At 45.1% G+C, this 23,435-nt stretch overlaps 6 protein-coding genes across 6 annotated transcripts in view; 2 read left to right on the top strand and 4 right to left on the bottom strand.

Annotated features, from left to right (window-relative positions):
• Positions 1 to 1,724, top strand: part of LOC142050762 (histone H4) — a 223,180-nt gene extending 221,456 nt beyond the window's left edge. The window contains exon 2 of the mRNA XM_075079887.1: positions 1,117 to 1,724. Within this exon, the coding sequence (XP_074935988.1) occupies positions 1,118 to 1,429 (312 nt within the window). The 5' untranslated portion in view covers position 1,117 and the 3' untranslated portion in view covers positions 1,430 to 1,724. The remainder of the gene's footprint in view (positions 1 to 1,116) is intronic.
• Positions 1,673 to 2,290, bottom strand: LOC142050737 (histone H2B 7). Its single transcript, XM_075079827.1, has one exon. It carries the CDS (start codon positions 2,147 to 2,149, stop codon positions 1,724 to 1,726), a length of 426 nt encoding a protein of 141 aa, XP_074935928.1. The 5' UTR covers positions 2,150 to 2,290; the 3' UTR covers positions 1,673 to 1,723.
• Positions 2,291 to 2,421: 131 nt separating this feature from the next.
• On the bottom strand, positions 2,422 to 2,952 carry LOC142050766 (histone H4). Its single transcript, XM_075079899.1, has one exon. The coding sequence runs from the start codon at positions 2,926 to 2,928 to the stop codon at positions 2,617 to 2,619; it is 312 nt and encodes a 103-aa protein (XP_074936000.1). The 5' UTR covers positions 2,929 to 2,952; the 3' UTR covers positions 2,422 to 2,616.
• Positions 2,953 to 7,624: 4,672 nt separating this feature from the next.
• LOC142050743 (histone H2A.J) lies at positions 7,625 to 8,364 on the bottom strand. The gene has a single exon (XM_075079839.1). It carries the CDS (start codon positions 8,292 to 8,294, stop codon positions 7,905 to 7,907), a length of 390 nt encoding a protein of 129 aa, XP_074935940.1. The 5' UTR covers positions 8,295 to 8,364; the 3' UTR covers positions 7,625 to 7,904.
• A 227-nt stretch (positions 8,365 to 8,591) lies between these two features.
• LOC142050748 (histone H2B 1/2/3/4/6) lies at positions 8,592 to 9,438 on the top strand. The gene has a single exon (XM_075079853.1). The coding sequence runs from the start codon at positions 8,625 to 8,627 to the stop codon at positions 9,003 to 9,005; it is 381 nt and encodes a 126-aa protein (XP_074935954.1). The 5' UTR covers positions 8,592 to 8,624; the 3' UTR covers positions 9,006 to 9,438.
• A 737-nt stretch (positions 9,439 to 10,175) lies between these two features.
• LOC142050735 (histone H1.01-like) lies at positions 10,176 to 11,449 on the bottom strand. The gene has a single exon (XM_075079812.1). It carries the CDS (start codon positions 11,069 to 11,071, stop codon positions 10,403 to 10,405), a length of 669 nt encoding a protein of 222 aa, XP_074935913.1. The 5' UTR covers positions 11,072 to 11,449; the 3' UTR covers positions 10,176 to 10,402.
• Positions 11,450 to 23,435: the final 11,986 nt, after the last annotated feature.

Below are 23,435 nucleotides of genomic sequence, written 5' to 3'. Positions count from 1 at the left end.
TGAGATAATGTGAGGATTAGATGGGTAATTATTGAAATAGTCTTTTGTTTCCCTTAAGGTGCTGAGCAAGAGAGTGTCTCTTGCTTCCCGGGTAGGAGGCATTCCCAGAAACTGTTCTGAAAGTAGAAAGTGAAGATGTTGAAACAAACAAGTTGCGACTTGTGCTGCTCCCTTAAAGCCTGTTCTTGTAGAAGAGCTCTTCAGGCGCACAGCGTTCCTTGTAATGGTCAAAAATATACTTGAGAGGTAAAAGTATGGCAGATATATGTATGCGTTTATGTGTGCGTGTGCCTCTGCCGCGAGGAAACAAAACAAAAATGAACACATGAAGGAAATACTGTTATTTTTAAAACGGAAAAAATCCCTCTTTTTATCACTCAGCTTGAGCGTTTCCTTCTGCTCTTTTAAACGACACGTAGAAAGAATTGGTAACAGAAAGAAGATGTGGGTCGAAGAGGAAAAAGGTTCCAGAGATTACTTAAATATACCCGAAGAAGGTCCCTACGCAGGCAAACGTTAATACTTAAAATATCAAGAGCCAATCCATGAAGCGCCCAAGCCACGATCGGAGCCGGGCGGGGCGGGAGCGCCGAGCGCGGCCCCGCATTGGTCGGATTTTGCCGCAGACCCGCGGGCAGCGGCGGGGGGGGCCCGGGGACGGCCCCGGGAGCGCCGCAGCCCGAAACGCCGGTCCGGGGCCGCCTCCCCCCCTCTTGCCACCGGCGGAGACCCAGAACTGCCTCGGAACCGTCACCCGAGCGGGAGGAGGGGGGACGGGGACGGGACCGGGGGCGACACAGGGACGCAGGGGCGGGAAAGAAGCAACAAGCCGGTCAGGCTGACGGCGCGCGGGGCGGCCCGAGCCCAGGAAGCGCGGGAAGCGCAGAGCGGGAGTCCCGTCCCGGCAGCGACGGGCAGGGCCAGCGGAGGCATCCCCGGGGCCGCCGCCTCGCGGGATGCCCCTGCCGGGGCGCGAGGGGCCGCCCCGGGGCGGAGACTGCGGCCGAGCCCCGCCCCCGGCACCCGGCGCAGTCCTCAACCAGGTCGGCTCCCGGGGAATATACCGCGGCTCGGCGGCGCTGCCGGCGTGCAGTACGGCTGTGTAACCAGCGCAACCATGTCTGGCAGAGGCAAGGGCGGGAAGGGGCTCGGCAAGGGGGGCGCCAAGCGGCACCGCAAGGTGCTGCGCGACAACATCCAGGGCATCACCAAGCCGGCCATCCGCCGCCTGGCTCGGCGCGGCGGCGTGAAGCGCATCTCGGGGCTCATCTACGAGGAGACGCGCGGCGTGCTGAAGGTCTTCCTGGAGAACGTGATCCGCGACGCCGTCACCTACACGGAGCACGCCAAGAGGAAGACGGTCACGGCCATGGACGTGGTCTACGCCCTCAAGCGCCAGGGACGCACCCTCTACGGCTTCGGCGGATAAACTCGATTCCTGGGATAGCTCACGCTTTTAGAACACAAAGGCTCTTTTCAGAGCCACCCACAAATTTCACAACAAGAGCTGATTATTACTGATAAAATTTGCGCATTAACATGAAAGTTAATGGCACAAACTTTTGTATTTCATACAGTTCCATGTTATTTGCTGTTGGAACAATTTAATTCATTAATCTAGGAATCTTTCCCCCCCCCCCCAGTTGCAATTACAGCTCTTTTTAGAGAAGTGTGGGGGCTCTTAAAAGAGCCGTTAGAGTTATAGATTAAAACTGTTTTACTTTCACTTGGAGCTGGTGTACTTGGTGACAGCCTTGGTGCCCTCGGAGACGGCGTGCTTGGCCAGCTCGCCGGGCAGCAGGAGCCGCACGGCCGTCTGGATCTCCCGCGAGGTGATGGTGGAGCGCTTGTTGTAGTGCGCCAGGCGAGAGGCCTCGCCGGCGATGCGCTCGAAGATGTCGTTCACGAAGGAGTTCATGATGCTCATGGCCTTGGACGAGATGCCCGTGTCGGGGTGCACCTGCTTCAGCACCTTGTACACGTAGATCGAGTAGCTCTCCTTCCTTGCTCTCTTTCGCTTTTTATCGCCTTTCTTCTGTGTTTTGGTAACGGCTTTCTTGGAGCCCTTCTTCGGTGCTGGAGCAGATTTTGCTGGCTCAGGCATCCTTAAAAGTTTCTTTCCAAGATCTTCACTGTACCTCAACAACATCAAAAATGGCGCCTACCCCCCCTATTTATAAGGGCGTTATGCAAATTAGAGGATTGTAATCGTTCCATTCCTATTGGAGTAAAAAATACCAACGTAATTACAGGCACTTCCGTCCTGTAGCTGTCAGTTTAGGCGCTGCTTCCACACGATCCGTCCTTTTGCAGTTACGGGGATAGTGGTACTGCCTTCACTAGTGAAAAAATCTATCCAAATGCAGAATAAGATAATGAAGTTACTTAAAACTCATCTTTGTACACTTGGAATTTTGTAGTACTCGGTTTTTATTCAGGACGTTTAGAGGGATTACACCAGTACGGGCTTTTAAATTACTTAAAAACGTGTTAATCCTAGAGACGTATGCTAACTTCTGAAACTCGAGTAACAATCAGCTCTTGTTGTGAAATTTGTGGGTGGCTCTGAAAAGAGCCTTTGTGTTCTAAAAGCGTGAGCTATCCCAGGAATCGAGTTTATCCGCCGAAGCCGTAGAGGGTGCGTCCCTGGCGCTTGAGGGCGTAGACCACGTCCATGGCCGTGACCGTCTTCCTCTTGGCGTGCTCCGTGTAGGTGACGGCGTCGCGGATCACGTTCTCCAGGAAGACCTTCAGCACGCCGCGCGTCTCCTCGTAGATGAGCCCCGAGATGCGCTTCACGCCGCCGCGCCGAGCCAGGCGGCGGATGGCCGGCTTGGTGATGCCCTGGATGTTGTCGCGCAGCACCTTGCGGTGCCGCTTGGCGCCCCCCTTGCCGAGCCCCTTCCCGCCCTTGCCTCTGCCAGACATGGTTGCGCTGGTTACACAGCCGTACTGCACGCCGGCAGCGCCGCCGAGCCGCGGTATATTCCCCGGGAGCCGACCTGGTTGAGGACTGCGCCGGGTGCCGGGGGCGGGGCTCGGCCGCAGTCTCCGCCCCGGGGCGGCCCCTCGCGCCCCGGCAGGGGCATCCCGCGAGGCGGCGGCCCCGGGGATGCCTCCGCTGGCCCTGCCCGTCGCTGCCGGGACGGGACTCCCGCTCTGCGCTTCCCGCGCTTCCTGGGCTCGGGCCGCCCCGCGCGCCGTCAGCCTGACCGGCTTGTTGCTTCTTTCCCGCCCCTGCGTCCCTGTGTCGCCCCCGGTCCCGTCCCCGTCCCCCCTCCTCCCGCTCGGGTGACGGTTCCGAGGCAGTTCTGGGTCTCCGCCGGTGGCAAGAGGGGGGGAGGCGGCCCCGGACCGGCGTTTCGGGCTGCGGCGCTCCCGGGGCCGTCCCCGGGCCCCCCCCGCCGCTGCCCGCGGGTCTGCGGCAAAATCCGACCAATGCGGGGCCGCGCTCGGCGCTCCCGCCCCGCCCATCCCCACCCCCGCGGGTGAGGATCCCACCGAGGGTCCTGTCCAGGGCAGCCGCTCCCTTTGTTCGCTTGGCCGCGGTTTCTCCGCGATTCCTTTGTCTACCCGGATCCTGCGCTCCCCACAGGCGCCCCCCTCCCTCCGTGCAGCCCGGGAGCCGCGCCCGAGCTTTCAGCGCTTTCATGTCCGCGGGGAGCAACCGGCAGGTCGGTGCGAAAGGCGGCGCAGCCCTGAGCGGCCGGGAAAACGGTCAGTGAGGGGCTCCGGCGGGAAACGTCAGGGTCGAGGCTCCTGTGAAGGCAACTCGGAGCGGCTGCTCGGGATCCCCGGAGAAACCGGCCGCCCTTCTCCTCTGCAGCCACCCCCAGCCCCGCAGCGCGTTCCCACGGGGCTTTGGCCTCCCTCCGGCAGCTGCCGCCTCTGGAGCAGAGGAGTGCTCCCTACCGTGCCAGTGGCTCCGGGAAGCGAAGCAAAACGCTAAAGACATTACCAGCCGGATGTCTGTATGATGTCTCAAAGATGAACAATAACCAAGTATTTCTTTTATTCAAATGAGCAATCCAGAAATGTTGCTGTGTATTTCACACTTTTGCTAACAAACCTAACATATATGATGCTTACAGTCGGTTGGGCTGTGCTTGTAAAGTGCATTAATAAACACTGAAAGAGCTTTGAGGATATATTTTAAAATTAATTTTGTTAAGATTTTAGATGTTACTCAGAAGTGATATGGCTATTGTACTATATGGTACTGGCCCATTCTTATATTATTAGGATTTTGTGCTCTTCAAACATTTTTACTATTTAAAAATTTTTTATATCGTTTTACATTTGTGCACTTGTTTATGTGATTTCATTCCTGAATATGATTTACGGAATTTAGGCCACCTCTCCTGAATATTTCTTGGTAGAATATATTCCCTAAAGGCAGGGACAAAAGTAATTGGGATATTGATGTATTAAGTTACAGATGTCCAAAAAAGTACAATTCTTTCATATGATTATAATTATCTCTGTGAATTCCATTTCCATTCAAACTTATTTTAAACAAATTAAATTGAAAGAATTGCCATTCAAATATATATTATATGAGCAGGCAAATCTAGCTTTAATTTAGATTTTGTTCGCTCTTTGACTGAACAGAATGAACTAAAACTGTTCATAGACTAACTGGAAGGTTTGTCACTAGAGGACCTGCCAGGCTGGTGCCTGACATTGCCATTTGGCTCCACAAAGTCTGCTTTGTTCTTTATACCTGAAAATATGTGTCTAGATATGTTTCCTGCGGCAGTTATAACCAACCTTGTGATTACAAGAGGAAGCCTAATAGAACTACAGAAAGTCCTTTAGTGTGTCAAAATCATCATTTCTTCATAACTCTTCCTAACTGCAGTTGAGAATCCTGGTATAACTTCTCCCTCTAGCAGTATAACCACTGGAAGACTTGGAAAATTGTCTTCCAAAGTGTCCTGGAAGAAATGGGTGATGCAGAGGCTGAGACCAATAACTCACAGATTGATTAGCTGCAAACCCCTTTCCCCAAAGTGTGTAGTACATTTGAAATAATTTAATATCATGCTTTCTGAAAGGCTGCCTTGCCAGTAGGTTGCTAAAAGTAGCCACAGACTTATTTCCTGAGTGTTTTTGTTAGTGTCATACTCAGTTCTCTCATGGACCAGATGGTTTTCTTAGACAAAAATAATTGAAGCAGAAAGAAAAGGTTGCTGCTGAATATAATCCCTAATAACGTTGCTTTTACTGCTGACTGGAAACAATAATTATTATTTGGATCAAAGCTTAGCATCCAATCCACAGATTATAGGTACTACGTTTTGCTCATGAGTTTGGACAGAAGTACTAGGAATTAAATAAGAAAGGAAATCTTTGCAAAACTCTGCTCCATGTGAAAAAAAACCCTGTAGCTTTTCAAGTTCACTTTAATTACAGTCGCCCTAGTTCCTCATTAAACTATAATGAGGAAATAGCATTTGTTTGTTGCAGTAAGGGAACATCTCACCATGACTGCACAAGAAAGTACATAATTAGTAAACAAAGCGTCATGTCAGTGTATTACTTCCAACTGCAAACTTGCTCTCAATTTTCCTGAGAAAATTAAGGAAATATGGCAATTTAAATCCATACCCGTACCTGCTACAACTGTATCGATAATAATAATATGCAAAGTAAAGTAATGTAAGATATTTTTAAGAGTGCATTATTCCGAGCATTGCAAACAAAATAGAGGTGAAAAGGGATAGAGAATACTTTCATCTTATTTTTTAATGTGCAGTTCTAAGACTTTTGATATACAGACTGACATTATTGAGTTATCTCTAAACATAACTGTGATCTATAACATTTGAGGGAGCTTGGTTGGAGGCTTTTTTGGCATCACAAATTCCTTGGAATGTGAAGGTGTATTGGAAACCAGTGATACATCTAAGGCACCACATGGTATGGATTTCCTCTTTACTACTGTGTGTTGTATATGTAAATATGCATAACATCGTACGATAAATGCAGTTAATACTTTGTAAATGATAGAAAGCTCATTTATTCAAACTTGCTTTTCTACATTCCTCCATCCAGTGGAATGTACTTGAAAGCCATGAGTATTTGATACCAGTAGGTGTGCCACCAATCTTAGCATATAACCCACCTGACTTACAGGACATTTACATTTGGGGCCTCATCAGTGTGATGGCAGCACAGAGCGACACCTTTTTACCAATGCAGGTAGAGAGACAGGTGACAGGACAAGGGCCAATGGATTTAAACTAAAAGAGGGTAGATTTACATTGGCTATAAGGAAGACATTTTCTGCAACGAGGGTAGTAGGACACTGGACCAGGTTGACCAGAGAAGTTGTGCATGCTCTGTCCCTGGAAGTATTCAAAGTCAGGCTGGACAGTGCTTTGAGCAACCTGATCTAGTGGAAAGCATCCCTGCCCATGGCAGGGGGGTTTGACTGGATTTTTGATGGTCCCTTCCAACCCAAACCATTCTATCATTGCTGTCTTCTGACACACACATATAAAGGGATCTGAGGTGGGAACCATATATAGAAGACTTCTGTGTGTTAAAACACAGTTTTTGTATCATCACAGTTCTTCAAGAGGAGGAGTATAAATGCTAGTAGATATGTAGCTGCAGGTAATGCTAATCAATAAATCAGCATACCAAAGATGTTACAGCTCTAAATGTATCATTTTGCAAACAAAACCCTTAGGCACAGATATTGTCACCATATCAGAATAGTCTAGTGCTGCAAAGCTCTTCCTTTATGTTTCTCTCCGCAAACGGTCCCTGATATCCCAGTTTGGCCATGATACAGTCCTACCTAAAGCCTCTCTGCTACAGCTTGGGGGTATGGGGAGAGAGACACAGGGGGGAATATCCTGCTATAGTTGGCATTTTTCTTCCTCCAGGCCCAGAGCATCCTACCTTCTCCCCAAGGGATAGGGAGGTCAGAGGTGCTGTGGTCCCAAGGCAGCATGCTGCAGACCATCAGATACAGCTTCTGGGAGCATCCTAGCAAGAATCAGCTAGGCAGTCTTTCTCATCATTTATAGCAATGAATCTAAAGATCTTTAAAATTGTGCTCATGGGTGATACTTGTACCAATAAATGATTAATTGTTGGATAGAAAATTAATTCAAATATTGCCCCACCCCCGTTCACTGATGCAACAAGAGGAACAGCTACACACAGTGAGGGAATTTAAGAGTGGCAAGTCTGAAAATCCCACTTAAAACAGGAACGTAGCAGCACTACAGGGAGTTCCCTCTGAATAGGGAGATGCTACATTGTTGCTTTAGAGTGCAGGTCCAACTAGTTAAGGGTCTAGATCAAAAGGAGCCACTTACCCTAAAGCATTTCTCATTTTATTTCTAAATACAGTTAAGTCACAGGGAAGTTTTACATGTTTTAAAGAACAAAGGCCTGCAAAAGAAGCCTTTCTTCATTCTTAGATGTAGTTCTATGGCTTTGAGATCATCTATTTATTTTCATCTGTATATTTTTCCACTCCCCCCCTCAGTCTTTTAGCCACCCCCCGCTAATTTCACACCATAAGAAGCATAGTCATGAAAGTTAAGCAGATTCAAAACAAACCCAAACGTTTTACCAATCCTACTACAAGAAATGACACAAAACAATCAGTAAATCACTACAAATGTAGTGTTCTTTCATTAAAGAGAATGAGTTAGAAAGCAAAGGTATCACCCCCCTTCAAGTAGAAGTTAAAAGTTTTAAAGCATTGCCACAGAATATGGTTTTAGCTCCCTAACAGCAGCAGCAGCACATAAGAACTATCACCAAAGCACTTCTGTAAAGAAAGCAACACAACTCTTTTCTGACTGTGTAGGTGGCTCTGAAAAGAGCCTTTGGGTTATAATATTATGTTGTGGAGAGTCTAAGCAGCTGAGCGGCTGAGTTTATTTGCTTTTAGCCTTATGACTCTCAGTCTTCTTGGGCAGCAGCACGGCCTGGATGTTGGGCAGCACCCCGCCCTGCGCGATGGTCACCTTGCCCAGCAGCTTGTTGAGCTCCTCGTCGTTGCGGATGGCCAGCTGGAGGTGGCGTGGGATGATGCGTGTCTTCTTGTTGTCGCGGGCCGCGTTGCCCGCCAGCTCCAGGATCTCGGCCGTCAGGTACTCCAGCACAGCTGCCATATACACAGGTGCTCCAGCCCCGACACGCTCCGCGTAGTTGCCCTTGCGCAGCAGCCGGTGCACGCGGCCCACGGGGAACTGCAGCCCGGCCCGCGACGAGCGCGACTTGGCCTTAGCTCGGACTTTGCCACCCTGCTTCCCGCGGCCGGACATGGTTTAAGCACAGCAAAAACCCACACAACCTCCCTACGCGAACCAAGGCCGAGGCAATCAGACTGACGCAACGCAGGTTCCCCTTTTATCCCTTCCCTAGGCGGGATTAGGGCTCGATGATTGGCTGCAAGCCGTCTTTGCTATTCAACCAATGAGAAGACGGATCGTATGTCAACCAATCAGAGGCAAAGGCACACCCCCATGCAGGAGATCCAATCGAATTGTCAGAATCAGAGGGCTGGTATTTGCATAACAGCCTTATAAATACAGGGCGCACCGGCCATTTTAGATGCTGGTTCTCCCTTGCGAAAGACGAGAGCAGCTGTTAAAATGCCCGAGCCGGCCAAGTCCGCCCCCGCGCCCAAGAAGGGCTCCAAGAAGGCGGTGACCAAGACGCAGAAGAAGGGCGACAAGAAGCGCAAGAAGAGCCGCAAGGAGAGCTACTCGATCTACGTGTACAAGGTGCTGAAGCAGGTGCACCCCGACACGGGCATCTCGTCCAAGGCCATGGGCATCATGAACTCTTTTGTGAACGACATCTTCGAGCGCATCGCCGGCGAGGCCTCTCGCCTGGCGCACTACAACAAGCGCTCCACCATCACCTCGCGGGAGATCCAGACGGCCGTGCGGCTCCTGCTGCCCGGCGAGCTGGCCAAGCACGCCGTCTCCGAGGGCACCAAGGCTGTCACCAAGTACACCAGCTCCAAGTAAAAGTAGAACGGTTTTAATCTATAGCCCAAAGGCTCTTTTAAGAGCCACCCACATACTCCCTGAAAGAGCTTTAACACAGTATCGTCTTTATTGTGAAAATATAGTTAAATAGTAAATAGAATTTGAAATCAATCCGTTAAATCATTTTTATAAGAGCTTGCACTGATAGATCTGTCTTTGAATTGCTTGATGAGTAATTTACAGCTTCAAGAAAATTCAAATTGTTAAGTATTACCTCATAAGTGTTAAAGTCCAAATACTCTTCTAATAAATGTAAGCAGTATCGTTAAGCTTTGTTTCAGCAGAGTACATGAGATTAGTTACATTATGCTACACATTCCATTATAAATAAATTCGTATATATTCCAACAGATATATTAACACATCTCCCCCCAGAAACGTGAGGATGAGGGGGAAATAAAAGATCCTGATCGCTTTTTTTTGCCCAGCTGTCCCGCGGGTACCATCAGCTTAAGAAATTTCCTTTCTGTATGAGAAGACAGGAAGCGGCCGTGTCAGTCGGAAGGAGAAGCTACGACACCTCTAAGGCGGAGTGGACGCTCTGGGAGGACGAGCTGTGCGGGAACGCGCGGAGCCGGGATCACCGGCAGGCGCGGGGCCGGCGCGGGGCAGCGCGGGCTTTTCGAAAGTATCAAATCGCCCAATAAGAGGCCGCGACTTCTCCCGTCAGCCAATCACAGCCGGCCTCAGGATTCGCTCCCGGAGCCACCGGGGCCGCGGGAAGCTCCACGCCGCGCCGCTCCGACCGGGCGCAGCAGCCCCGGCCGCAAATCGTACTCCTAGCAGCGTCTCCGGCTGCACCGCCACCAGGCCGGCAGGGTGCGGAACAGGACCGCTGGTAGCTCTACCCGCCTCCCGCCCCGGCAATCTCCTTTTCAAAAAACAGGTCGGTGAAGTCACGTAGAAATTAAGACCTGCCCCACGACAGCGTTACCAAGCGGAAAGGTAATTGCCAAGGAAGCGGAGGAGCCGTGCAGGCAGTTCCCAGCCACGGTCACTAAGAGGCGTGGCAGTCGCACCTAGTCACTTAGGAACCGTGCTAGTTAGAGCACCGAAAGACACCTCCGCGCCCCGGAGCGGTACCCGCCACAGTCCCTTAACACACGCACCCTCCTGCGGTGCTGAAAAAAAGCCAGCCGTTAGAAAGCCTTTTCGCAGGGAATGTAAACTTTATTTTTCCAAGTCTTAGCGTAACCACGGCCGGAAGATTAGCGTCCCATCCACTTCACAGACCGAATGTCCCACATAGGCAGTGGCGTGTGGTTAGCTCTGCTGCATGCACGGAGCTCGGTGATGGAGTGTACCAGCCCTTTTTTGGACAATAGTGGGTGGCTCTTAAAAGAGCCGTTGGGTTTAAGTATTTCCACTTGAACACTTCACTTCTTGGGCGCCGCCTTCTTCGCCTTGGCCGCTTTCGGCTTGGCCGCCTTGGGCTTGGCTGCTTTGGGCTTCACCGCCTTCGCCTTGGCCGGGCTCTTCGCTGCTGCCGCCGCCTTTTTGGGCTTGGCAGCCTTCGTCGCTTTCTTGGGGCTCTTGGCAGCTTTCTTGGCCGCGGCGGCCGCCGGCTTCTTGGCTTTCTTGGGGCTCTTCTTCACTGCCGCCGCTTTCTTGGGCTTCTTGGTGGCGCTGGCGGGCTTCTTGGCCGCCGGCTTCTTGGGCTTGGCAGCGGCCGCCCGCTTCTTGGGGGCTTTTTCCTTCACTTCTCCAGGCTTCTTACTCAGGCGGAAAGAGCCGGAGGCGCCGGTGCCCTTGGTCTGCACCAGGGTACCCTTGCTGACGAGGCTCTTGAGCCCCAGCTTGATGCGGCTGTTGTTCTTCTCCACATCGTAGCCGCCGGCGGCCAGCGCCTTCTTGAGGGCAGCGAGGGAGAGCCCCTTGCGCTCCTTGGAGGCGGACACGGCCTTGGTGATCAGCTCGGTGACGCTGGGGCCCGCCGGCTTGCGGGCTTTGGAGCCGCCCGCCGCCTTCTTCGGCTTCTTGGCGGCGGCCTTGGCGGCGGCGGGGGCCGCGACAGCGGGAGCGGCGGCGGGAGCGGTCTCCGACATCGCTGCAGAGACTTCTTCCTAATCAAAAGAAAGTAATTGGGCTACAGTAACCCCGATGCCTGAATTTATAGCGAAGCGGTGATCTGTGATTGGTGCTTTGCAGAGCCCGCCTAACTGTTAGCCAGGAAGAGCTTTTCGTCCTCCGAGTCTGTGTTTCTTCGGAGTTATAAATTCATATTTTTTGTAAAATACCTGCCACGAAATCACCCCAGTTTCTTCGGGGAGTGAAGAGAAGACGGTGGACTTTCATTCGGGGGACTTTCTTGCTGTTGGGATCCCAGATGAGAGAGAAAAGATGTATTTTACCCCGCGTTGTGAAGCCAGAGACACCCCGGGAACGGCAAACTTTTGTTTTTCCTTCTAAATTAAAATAAAACCCGTAGATAAAAAGTCTTCCCCCTAATGCAGGTTTATTCTTTAGGGGGTTTTCTCCAGATTAGGATTGAAACCGAGGGGGCAGCTTCAGTATTTTTGTCGTAAATTGATTTCAAAGAGAAGGAAGTAACACAATTTCATGGCTGAGCTTTGAATATGGATAAAGATTCGGCTCCCTTAACCATATCTTTAACTGTTAAGGATACTGTATTTCTACATTATTTCGTGTTTTGGGAAAATAAGACACCTTCAGAGGAATGTATATACTGTCGAAAAGTGTCTGAAACTTGCCAGGGCTCTGCATTTTTTATGGTGTTCTGTAAGTGAATAGCAAGATTTAGATGTTTTTATAAATACTTTCTGTTTATAAAATGAAGCTGTCAACGCCTAGTTAATGCATATAAATTCCGGATAAACTGCTAGTTTAACGCTTTCCCAGGTGCAGTAGTGTATACTATTATTCTTTAAGACTTATAGAAGTCAGAAGCAGACTAATAGGGGAAAAATATCAAACAGGTATAGATGCACTAATATTTGTCGGATGCTACTTAAGCATTCATGTAGCTAAGTGAAGCATCGGATCTCCGAAAAAAATAATGTGGAAATCTGGCCTGTGTGAACCGAATGATTCGGCCTCAATATTACTTATAGATATTTGGACACAGATTGTTGGTGGTTTTTTTCTCTTTTTCTTTCATGGGTTTCATAAAACCTGCCATTCCCTTGTTTAAAGGAAAAGGAAAACACTTTAGGTTTTTACCCAAATCCTCAGAATATTGAAATAATTTTCAGACAAAACTCATAAATCAGAATCAGCTTTAATTATTGCGGTCACACTTAATTACTAAGTCTCACAAAGTGAGAACAGAAAGTAATTAAATTTTTTAAGGACTCCCACAAATTGTTTGGGATACTTTTTGTTAAAATAGAAGACAAAAGCCTCGATTGGCTTCTAATTAAAAAGCTGCCAGATTTTTTTTCTTTGGTTGAAAAGAATCAGTTAACCCCAAACCTAATATTTTGCCCCGTTGTAGTATATCAGCGGACTATTTCAGCAAAGGAGCATCTCTTCTAGCACGGATGAATTTCAGGTTCTAGAAGACAACTAGTATGTTGCAAAAGGCCCTGGCGTTTATATTTCATACATTAATTGTTGAAGAGGTAATTAATTTTACTTAATAATAATTAGTTAATTTGAAATGAGATGGATTAAAATGGCAAGGATAAATGCTATACAGTAGAATAGCAAAAGTGAAAACAATGATCTTACTTTTTTGTATTCTTTTTCAGTTCTATTTTTATTTTATTGTGTCTGCATGCAGGCCAGCTAATAGATACTTTGAAGGAGAGAAGGAGAGGAAGGGAAAAGCAGAGAAAGGGAAAAATGAGGTTTTTTAGTACCCCATAGCAAAAAACAGACGGAAAGGCACATTGAAGTGGCCTGTGAAATCTGCCACACTTCTCATGAACATGGCATCAGTCCCACATAAGCAACTAGACCAAATCCACAGTAGCCATAGAGTTTGGAAGCTTGGGCTGGTAACCCAAATGAACAGTAGGAATATTCTTGTGAGAGGGAAAAAGGCAGTTACTGGTAGCAAGGTGAGGGCATTACACTTATTTTCCAGGTTAGGTGAACGGAGATGGCCTTAAAGCATAATCTGACTGTAAGTGATAGAAAAGACAGAGCGGGGAATGGTTGTCATCTGTCCGGGTCTGTTTAGTGTAATGAACATTCTTCAGGGAATGAGGACTAAAAGAAGCTTAATGTGACTTAATCTCTGTAGCTTTGACCACTTAATGTTAGATCTCTACGACTCTGGTTCATTACACTTGAAACGGGTCACAAAGCTGGGAGCAACAGGGAGTGGACAGTAAATGCTGGTGCAAAAGTGCAGCTGCAGCCCCAGGGGTGGGTCCTGTTCACCGGCTCCATCCCTCACACCCACACATTTGGCAAGTTTCCCTCCGAGCTCACTCTTTGTAAACGTGTTCTCAGTCCACCAGGAGAAAAGATATTTCCTTTCCCTCTCATATAAACAGGCTGCAGGTTAGAGATGGAGACAGGAGGTAGAAAGAGATGGGAGAAGAGCTCTCAGATCTTGCTCCCTAAGTAGTGGCTGTCACTTGAACTCCATCCACGGCATACAGGGATTGCTGTCCCTACTCTGTGTCAAGTTTTAAAGGGACAGGATCATCTCTGTTTTTGTAAGGAAAACAGATGAAGAAGGTATTGATGTGAGGATTTAAAGGAACAGAATTTAAGACTTCTCCCATTTTTAGTTCTGGATGGGTCCCTGTAAATCTGCATGTCTTTTAAAGAGTTCTCTGCTCCAGTTGCTGATTGTTTTGAGTTGCACTTCTGAAGTTCTTTGATTTTCCCTAATAGTCTGAGACATTGGAAGAGTTGGCAGTTGGCCTCTGGCACTATGTGTCATCATCCTTTACTGTATCTATTCCTCAACCATCAAACCAGCCCTGTTCTGCATGAAGCATGATTCTTGGCCTGTTTCCAAGCAGTGAGGATTTTCCTGGTTTTACCAACTATTACTGCAAAAGGCGATCTTTTTTTTAGAGATCTGAGGTGTAAAAAGGGGAGGCTTTTCTAGGGTTACTGGCCCAGCAATGACATTTTCTAGTTAATTGGATAAAATAAACTTGCCAGAAGCACTGAACAATTTTCAGGTTTGCATTGCTGGAAATAACTATTAAGTGTAACACTGGACCAAAACAACAATTCTCAGTTTTTAGACAGACCAATCACTAGCTGTCTTACAAATAGCATTGATATTGCCCTGCATGTTTTACAGATAAGAGAAAAAGGCAAAGCAAAGCAAGCATCCCACCACATAGCTTGGCAAATCAGTGGTAGAGTATGGAACAGTTTTTCAACCTGACAGTGAAATTTTCTTACTGCCAAGCAACATTACTTGGAATTAAAAAAGTTTTGAGAGTGAGCTGGTAATAAAAATTTTTTTCAGTTTCCATGTGAAGAGACAAATATTTAAATGTGACTCCTTTTATACTAAAGTTCAGTCAAACAGCAAAGATTCTCCTCTTTTTCCTTTCCAAACACCCATTCCAAATGCAGGGTCTGTTTAACTCCTACTCAGGACCTCAAACCAATTTCTTATGCCTCCTTAAAATGCATACCCTTACTTCCCTAAAACAGAACCTCATTTCCATGCATCACCACACAACATGCCCTGACTTCCTTCCTTGCCTAGTAGTATAGGTGCTAGTGCAGATTACAGAAGGTGCTTAAAAATGCCAGCACATTTTCCAATGCACAGATCTTCAAAACAAAAACAGTTCACATATAACATAAGAAGTAATTCCTAAAACTGTATAGCAGAGAAAACACTTGATTTTTTTCTTATCAAGATAGAAGCTCTACGTGGAGGAGAAACAGATTAGACATTAGGCAAATAAAGGCAGATTAGTCATCCAAACTGCAGGAGGAGACCAATCTGGATAAGGTGATTAGTCAAATTTAGCTGAAAGCCTACAGTCATTTAATTACAATTACTATTGTTAGCATGGTGAACACCCAGAGAAATTACAAACTTTTCATTGAAGCCTGCTATCTTCTTGACAAAGAATGATTTTGCAGACTTTCAAGTAATCACTCTCAATATTAATAATAGAACTCCATACCAAGACCAAAAGAAGTTAGTCAAGTATCTGGCATGCTGCAACTACATTGACAATACTGATTCAGCAATTGCAAAGTTTATATAATAAGGAAGAGTTAAGATGTCAAAGGCTCAGAGGCCTGTCAGTAGTAAAGAAGCCTGCCACCTTTTAGACATATACTTCAACTAAGCTAACAAAAATACACTGACAGATATTTCAGTATTAGGGCAGTTACACTTCCTAAAGAAAAGTATCATGCCTTCTAATCTAACACCTGATGCAATAGGTCCTACCCCCATGCTCAAAGAAGGATCAGCTAGAGCAGGGAGACACTACAACCTGTCTGTACAGCCGGTTTGAAAAAAATACTTTCTTACGCTTAAGTAGAATTTCCTGCATTTCAGTTTGTGCCCATTGCCTCCTGTACTGGCCAGCACTGAGGAGACTCTGGTTCTGTCTCCTTTATTCCACTCATCACATATCTGAACACATAGATAAGTCTCCTCTGAGCCTTCTCTTCTTTCGAGTGAACAGTCTTTCAGCCTCTCCTCGTATGACAGGTGCTCCAGTTCCTTATATAATCTTTGTGGGCCTTCAGTGGTCTCACTCTGGTTATGTCCATGTCTCTGTTGCACTGGGGAGCCCACAACTGGACCCAGCACTCCAGATGGGTCTCACCAGTGCTGATTGGAAGGAAAGAATAATTTCCCTCAGTACTATTTTGCAAATAATACTTATCCAGGTTAATTTGTGAAAGCTATGTGCAGATTAATGGCCCTCCTGCCACTTTTTAAATTTTGGTAGTTAAATAAAGGTAGCTCCAAAAACATTCTTACCTCTCACACAGTCCTGAGTTTTAAGGCTTGTCTAGACCAGTTTGAGCTACCCTGATTTGGCTCAGTGATCATGTCCGTGACTGTAGGAATTGTTAAGGCTAGTTGTAGTCTTAGCAAAATCCCTACATTCTGGGGTGATCAAAAGGTGGGAAGAAGTGACTCTTCTGCCTTCCATAACTGTTAAATATATGCATTTTAATGAATCAGCCTCAAAATCTCCTTGTCCATCCAGAAAATGGCAGCCTAAAGCATCAAAATATTCCTTCCAGCTTCTGGAAGCCTGTGGATCAGAGATCCTCTTGTAACCAAGTTTTACTTCTCTCCACCCATCTCTGGAACTGAGAATTATCATTAGTAGTAGTAAGTAGTATTAAACACAGGAATTGAGGATTTTGTTCTATTGAGCTATGTACACTATAAATTTTGTATTGTTTTCAGTTGAAGAAAAAAAGGAAGCAGGTAAATACAGAAGGACAAAGAAATAGTAAGGACCTGCATGGAAAAGTGTGGAAATATAACCCTAACTGTAATTCTTCCTGAGTGCCTGGAAAAAAATTGAAATGTGGTATCCAAACCTATGTCACCTGCTGTCTGTTCTCCCAGGTGCATAACACAGACAAATGACAGCTCTTTTTCTGTGAGTCAGATTGCAAATACTGATTCAGTCAGAGATGGAATTTGAAACTAGGCCATCAATGTAGAAAATCTATGTCCTACCCCTTCAGTGGTACTCAGGATGTACATGTTATTAGATGCCATTTCCTAAGCTGCCAAAGGTAGTTCTAGCCCTCCATGCTGAGTGAAGGGAAATAGGATGCTAAAAGCTTACCTGTGATACTATGCAGTAGACCCAGCTCTGCAGTCAGCCTATGCAGCCACTCTGTTACTTTTAAAGTGTTTGAAGAATATGGGCAAGAGCCAAGCACAAGAAAAGATATTCTGTGTTACAGATTTACGCATTGCTCAGGTTTACAGACCCAGCACACCCTGAGGACAGAATAAGCCATTGATATGGAGTTGTATTAATTACCAGCTCAGCCAAATTCAAGGAAGATATGAATAAAAACAAGAATTTACAATACTCAAAACAGTCATCAGTTTGTAAGACATAAGGGAAGAAATTAAAAACATGTTTAACTGGCTTGCTCCAAAATTAACTTTAGAAAGAGTCTCCATAGAGGATGCAACATTTCCCTAGAGCTGGCAGATACAATGCAGATTTTCTGTTTCATCTTATTTCATTTTTGAAAAATTTTAGAATAGAAACTAATAATAAGGGAAACTTGGTCTAACACCATCCCCGCCCCCAAATATAGGGTAGAAAGTTATATTTCAGTTTTTGATTGTCAACTATGAAATTAAGATGCTGTTTCAAACAGAGCTCTGCAAGGCTCAGTCCTAGGCCTTGTATAATTTTATGTATGATCTCAATTATAGTTTACAGGGTATGTATGGAAGTGCTGTGCGTACTGACAAGCAAAGAAATGCTAGAATGATGGAGGACAGTTTATGTATTGAAAAATGCCTGATTGCAGGATCTCCAGATTGGAGACATTGCCTTCAAAATGTGTAAGATACTCCACCTGAAAAGAAATATATCAGTTTTATAAATATTGGACAGCAACAGTTGACTAGCACCTGAGTAAATCTGGATCTTCAGGTTATAGGTATAAGTTGAAAATGAATCAACAACAGTATGTTACTAGGTATTTAGAAAGGAGCCCAACAACAACATCTATAAGACAGATGAGGAAGATCTTCCTCTGTAGTCAGGAATGGTATAGTCTCACTTAGAGTTTTAGGCCTAGTTATTAGTACTGAACTGCAGGCACACAGAAAAGAGCAACAATAATTATTAGAGAGGTCTAGGAACTATTCCTTAATGGAAAGGCACATACTGTTAGAATTCCCTGACTCATGGAGAAGGCTGAAAAACTGGTTTCTTCTCAAACACTTAAAACATGAAGAAGAAAGAAATAATCTTTCCTCAGTATACATTGTAGGAAATAAAAGAACTAATGTTCTTTGCTGCAGCGAGTTAGCAGTAAGGAAATAATTTCCAACGTGGAATAGAAAATGTTACTTGGGAAGATAGCAGGGTCTCCAAGAATCAGTGAGACTGAGCAACTATCAGAAATAAGACGGGTTCAGTTGACCCTTGATCATGGGTGGAGGGCAACAAAAATTGCTGATGTCTAGGTTCTTGTAATTATCACAGAACTATAGATTAGAGGGTATCTGTGTGGACAAGGGAGGAGTGGTGGATGCAATACACTTGGCATTTAGTAATATTTTTGGAACCATCTCCCATAGCATTCTCATTTGGGATCTGAGGGAGAACAGGCAGAATCAGCAGGCTGTTAGATGTTTGAAAATTACCAATAGCACAGGGTCAAAGGGCTGTAGTTAATAACTTAGTGTCTGTGGGCAACCAGTAAAGAAAATAATGCCTCAGGGCTGAGTACTTGATATTATTTGATGTTTTCTGGAATGATCTGGATGATAAAAGAGAATGTACCCTTAGCATGTGTAGATGATACTAAGTTAGGAAGGGTAGACAGAGTCAAAAGTAAGACATTCAATTAAAAGGGACTTTAATAAACTTGAACTTTGGGCCAAAAGAATTCTTGTGTAGTTTGTCAAAGAGAAGTGCAAAGTTCATATGAAGCAGAACAGCTACTAGCATCAGCATAGGCTGGGAAATGACTGGTCTGACCTGGACAGGACCTGGGGGTTGTGGTGGCTTTCTCAACTTCTGTATCCTTAAATGCAAGCCTGCACCTGTGTCCCAAGCCTAAGCATGAATAAACCCTGGAAGCAACTGGGGTTTCCAACCAAAGTATTTGATTTTCCAGCCAAGTATTATTGTAACAAAGACAAAGCATAGCAGTAGTGTCTGAAGACACTGACACAATGCATGTCACCATTTTCCAGACTTGGCTTCCTTCAGAAACACACAGCCTGAGACAAAATTCAATACATTCCTACAGGGATGCCTACAGTTGATTCATTACTTGAAATACTATGCCCCTGAGAGACACTTTGGACAGGGCAGTACTTCAGCTGCTGTTAAGTACTTGCAACTCTCTAAGAGTTGGTGGAGTTCAACAGCAAAACTTACTCCCCCTTGCAGTTCTGCAGGAGCCCAGGCAAGGAGGGGAGCTGATCAGCCTTAGCTGTGCAGGAAATACTGTGCGTACAATGCTTTCATGATACATCTTTCTAGCTTAATCAGTGGTCAATGTATCAGGAGACCTGTGCTGCTTCAAATGCCAGTTTAGAAACCAGAGTAAGGATTTAAGAGCAGCAGTCAAGTGTCAGCTGTTGTTGCCAAGTAGCAAGTTTGCTGTTTGCTGTCCCTTACCTGAATGCAGGAGCAGATTTGTATGGTGTGCTACGGAGCTCTGAACTCCACATGCGACCCTGCTCCTGGGAAACTGCCTGGACCACTTGATGGAGAGGTCCTTTGGTGTCTTCCTGGGAGAAGCCCAGAGCCCAGGGAGGAAAATAACATGGGCAAAGGGGAGCCCCTGCATCCAGTTGCAGGTTATTGACCCTGTTCCTTCTCTCCCATGTCCTAAAACAGCTTCACATGAGGAACTGGGTATATTACTATCTTCCCAACACCCCAAAACTGGTCTAGGAGTTCCTCCAGCCTTTCTTCATATATCCATTCAGCTATACTAGCTCATCAGTGAGCACAGGGATACAGAGAACAAGGACCACTGGAGTACATTTAGAAGCCTGATGTGTGCCAAAGAAGTCAGATCTTGTGCAGTTTACAGTCCTACTGACATGTAGAGACAGGTCCCAGTTGACCGCATCTGTGTGCTGTCAGAGTTGCATACTTTCCAACCAGGTTCTTTTAGATATTACACGAGGAGAGTTTAATTTTTATATCAAATTTCCTTATTGAGCATATTTGGCATTACGTGGGATTTTTATTTAGTGGAGTGATAGAGCAATGTACTGAAATTGCATCACAAGCATAATATAGCATTTGCAATATACAGTTGAATCACGGTGCAAACATGGTTCTTGTTACTGGTGTCTGTATGTTCATTGTCACAATGCTGGGCCTTCCCAGTCACTGGGAAGGAGTACGTTCTCTTCAAACTTCGTTTTATTTGTTGTCCAGTTTTTATACTTTATGTTGGGCTGAGCCACATATACACTGTCCCCCCTCCCCACCCATCGAGCTGGTCTGGCTTGCTCAGAAAGCATTATTCTTTGTTAGTTGTCTGAGGGAACCTGATGACTCACTGGTGCAGCTGTCTTATCTAAAACCATGGTAACCCTCCAGTCTCCCTGGTGTTGAGATAAGTGCAGCTTTCTTTACATTGTTCCTCAAGCTCACTGTCCTTTTGCCCTTCTCCTCGGAGCTCTCCTCCACTGTGGGGGTGTGCTGGTCTGTCAAAAGCACGCAGATTTTCAGTACAAGGGAGCAATTTGTTTAATTTGTCCAGATAGTTCAGACGAGATCTACTATGTTTCCAGGACGGCAGATCACAGGAGCATGACAACAGTGCAAAGCAGGCATCTGCACAACCTGCCTCATTCACAAAAGACAATTCCATTTTTCCTTTAAAAGTGACAGAATATTTTGACTAGGGAATGAAGCACCCGCTGCCAGTGAGTGGAAAGCACAAGGAATAAGAAAACCTGTCTAATACTCTACAAAATTCAAAACTACTACTTTGAAAAATCTGAGAAAATTTTCAAATGTTTATTCATATATGTTCTTATAATGGCTGATAGCAATATTTTTTGCCTAATATTGATCTAAGTGTTGAAGTCTTAAATTCTATTTCCATTTCATGAATTATGTTTTTTTAAGTCAGGATTAAATTAACAACTGTGTATTCTGGTTACTCACCCTGAGGTTATTGATACAGACATAATATCCAACATGAGCCATATCTTATTATGCTAGACTTTAAACACATATGAATTAATTACCTAGAGGATGCAAACCGAAAATATAAGCAAAGCAGCTGAAAACCTACAAATGGAAACCAAAAGCTGAGTGTAAAAATCATGGGGATTGAGAGCAGCTGTTCTCAGCATACTAGTCTTAGTCATTTGCTTCTATATTGCACAATTAAATCTGTCTCGATTCCACCTTGTTGCGCATCTGTCCTTAGTCTACATATGTGCTAAATGTACAAAACTTGAAGTGCTCTTGCTTTACCATAGTCACTATCTAGTATGGGTGAGGGGTTGGGGACCAGAAAGGGTGGGGTACTGAAATGTGGTGTTCTGCTGCTAATGAAGCAGTAGTAAGTGAAGAAAAAAAAGCCATAATTAAAACAAAAACCCACCAAATTATTCTGGAGTCCTTTAGTCTACTAACAACAGAAAAGGCTTGGGTTTGTTTTACTGTTTTGTGATTCACCAGTTCAGTATAAACAAGAACTGTAGCAAGCAGAATACATTTTTTAAACCCCAGTATCATACTCAGCTCATCTGTTTACTCCTCCCAGGCTAAGAAAGGAGATATGCTTAGGATACACCAAAACTAAGGAGACTTGTCACTATATCGAAGCACTTCTCTGCACCTCTGCAACAGGAAGCACAGTTGCTACAATCTAGATAAAGCTGTGAATGCCTCTACTAGGTGAATGGTAGTAGCTGATTAGAGGAGTTCAGTGAGGGGTGCTTCATACTGGAAGAAAGGAAACGCAAAGATCATTCCCATGTTTCTTAATAGAGTCCTTTTCTGAAGTAATGCAGACTAACTAGGGAGAAGAAAATTTTCATCTAAATCATACTTCTTATCTTATTCTTGAAATAAAGAAAAGCAAAACAAAAGCACCCCCATGACCCCCAAAAGAAAAAGACTGAATATTGACCATGTAAACATCTAGGGACAGTATTAGAAACAATATTTGAGATGTCAGGATGATGAGCACCTCTTTTAAGCTTTTCATAAAACCATAGAAAGCAAAATACTCCTTTGGTTTTATGATGGAGTGGAATTCCGTCATCGCTAAATAGACCGAGGAAAGCTACTTATTCCCAGTTTAGTAGCACAATAGAGATAAACTACTTATTATATGTTCTAATACGGCGCAGCTGAAAAGACTATGTAGAAATTATACTTGCATTTCCTACATAAAAGGACAGAAGAAAATCAAATTATAACACTTTCCTCCCCCCCCCCCCCCCCCCCCCCCGAAAAAATGAAACCATTTTTTATGTGTTAGTCTAAGAGTTATTCTAGCTCAGGATGTTCTTAAACTGTGACATTTGTAACATCCTTAGACAAGGATTGCTCCTTACTTTCATAAATTCTAATTCAGAATCTCATCTGTTTCCAGTATAGTTTTAGACCCATAAAACAACAGCTATATATTGAAAAGCTTGATGTGCAGTACAAGAGAAAGGTGATTTTCTTACAGTTAAGGTAGCAGAAATTTAAATCTATGGTTATACTAATGGACATTTTGTAAAAAATAAGGAAAAAAATCCCCACAGCAGTTACTCCAAATGAACAAAATTAGTAAAAATCATAGAACCTGATGCCATGAAAAGCTGAAATCAGGACTCCATAGTCTGAACAACTATTAAGCAGGTATTCTTTATTGCAGCACTGGACACACAGGGGCTCACTCTTCCTAACGTGCATGCCCGCACAGGGTTGGTTGCATAACTTATGCAAGCTTCACATACATATTCATTAGCTTCTGAGAAAAGACATATATATTCATTATTTTCCGATAGCTCATTATAATATGCAAATGTCCTCTGTACATGCCTGTTGGTGTCTCCGGGGGGTCATCGGGGGTCTCTGGATTAAGGATATACTCTTCCTCACTGTGACCGCTAGTTAACTTTTCTTTTGCGCAAACTCAGTTTTGAGTATGTACTGTCCTTGAGGGACAGTCTGTTCTGGTTTAGTGTTTACTCTGCAGTTCCTTACCTTTATGGTTCTGTACATCTGCTTTTCTAAGGTCAAATGTTGTCGTAAATTTTTGTTTAAGTGCTTCTTGTCTTGAAGCCTTCCTGACTCCCCCAAAGCAACAAGTTTTAGTCACAACAGCTGTACCTCTATCATTCCCTCCTTTTATTTTGAAGACTTGTAGCTTACCTGCTACAGTCCTCGATATAAGAATTTACTCTACAGTCCTGAATATAATAATTTACTAAGTGTCAAATGGAGACAATTATAGAAGCATTTTATGTTTGTTTGTAAATTTTATATTGTCCTTTTCAAGGGCCCAAGTAAAATATTTCCCTGTTTCCACATGGTGTCTAATCTTATTTCTTTTTCAGTCACTGCATGTCTCAGCTGAATTTTGACAACACCAGAGAAAACATCTGAGACACACAAACAAACATTCCTAAAACCATTAACGTAACCAATCCAATGAATAATTGCTTTAACCATCTTAGATTAGGAAGCCCAGATGTCAATTTATCCCACAAATCTTGAAACCCTAAAGAAGTGTCATCTAGAGATATGTCATGGAATATTTGTGTTTTTTTCCAAAGTGCGTTCAAATCTGCTTCTATTT

This window comes from Phalacrocorax aristotelis, chromosome 1, assembly GCF_949628215.1.
Source record: "Phalacrocorax aristotelis chromosome 1, bGulAri2.1, whole genome shotgun sequence".
NCBI classification, from domain to species: Eukaryota; Metazoa; Chordata; class Aves; order Suliformes; family Phalacrocoracidae; genus Phalacrocorax; species Phalacrocorax aristotelis.
Note: the sequence above shows the minus strand (reverse complement) of the source record. Positions and strands in the feature narration are given on the sequence as shown.

What these genes read in the sequence shown, in the direction of transcription:
- LOC142050737 (XM_075079827.1), bottom strand. Translation starts at nt 2,149, where the DNA reads ATGTTGTTGAGGTACAGTGAAGATCTTGGAAAGAAACTTTTAAGGATG.
- LOC142050766 (XM_075079899.1), bottom strand. Translation starts at nt 2,928, where the DNA reads ATGTCTGGCAGAGGCAAGGGCGGGAAGGGGCTCGGCAAGGGGGGCGCC.
- LOC142050743 (XM_075079839.1), bottom strand. Translation starts at nt 8,294, where the DNA reads ATGTCCGGCCGCGGGAAGCAGGGTGGCAAAGTCCGAGCTAAGGCCAAG.
- LOC142050748 (XM_075079853.1), top strand. Translation starts at nt 8,625, where the DNA reads ATGCCCGAGCCGGCCAAGTCCGCCCCCGCGCCCAAGAAGGGCTCCAAG.
- LOC142050735 (XM_075079812.1), bottom strand. Translation starts at nt 11,071, where the DNA reads ATGTCGGAGACCGCTCCCGCCGCCGCTCCCGCTGTCGCGGCCCCCGCC.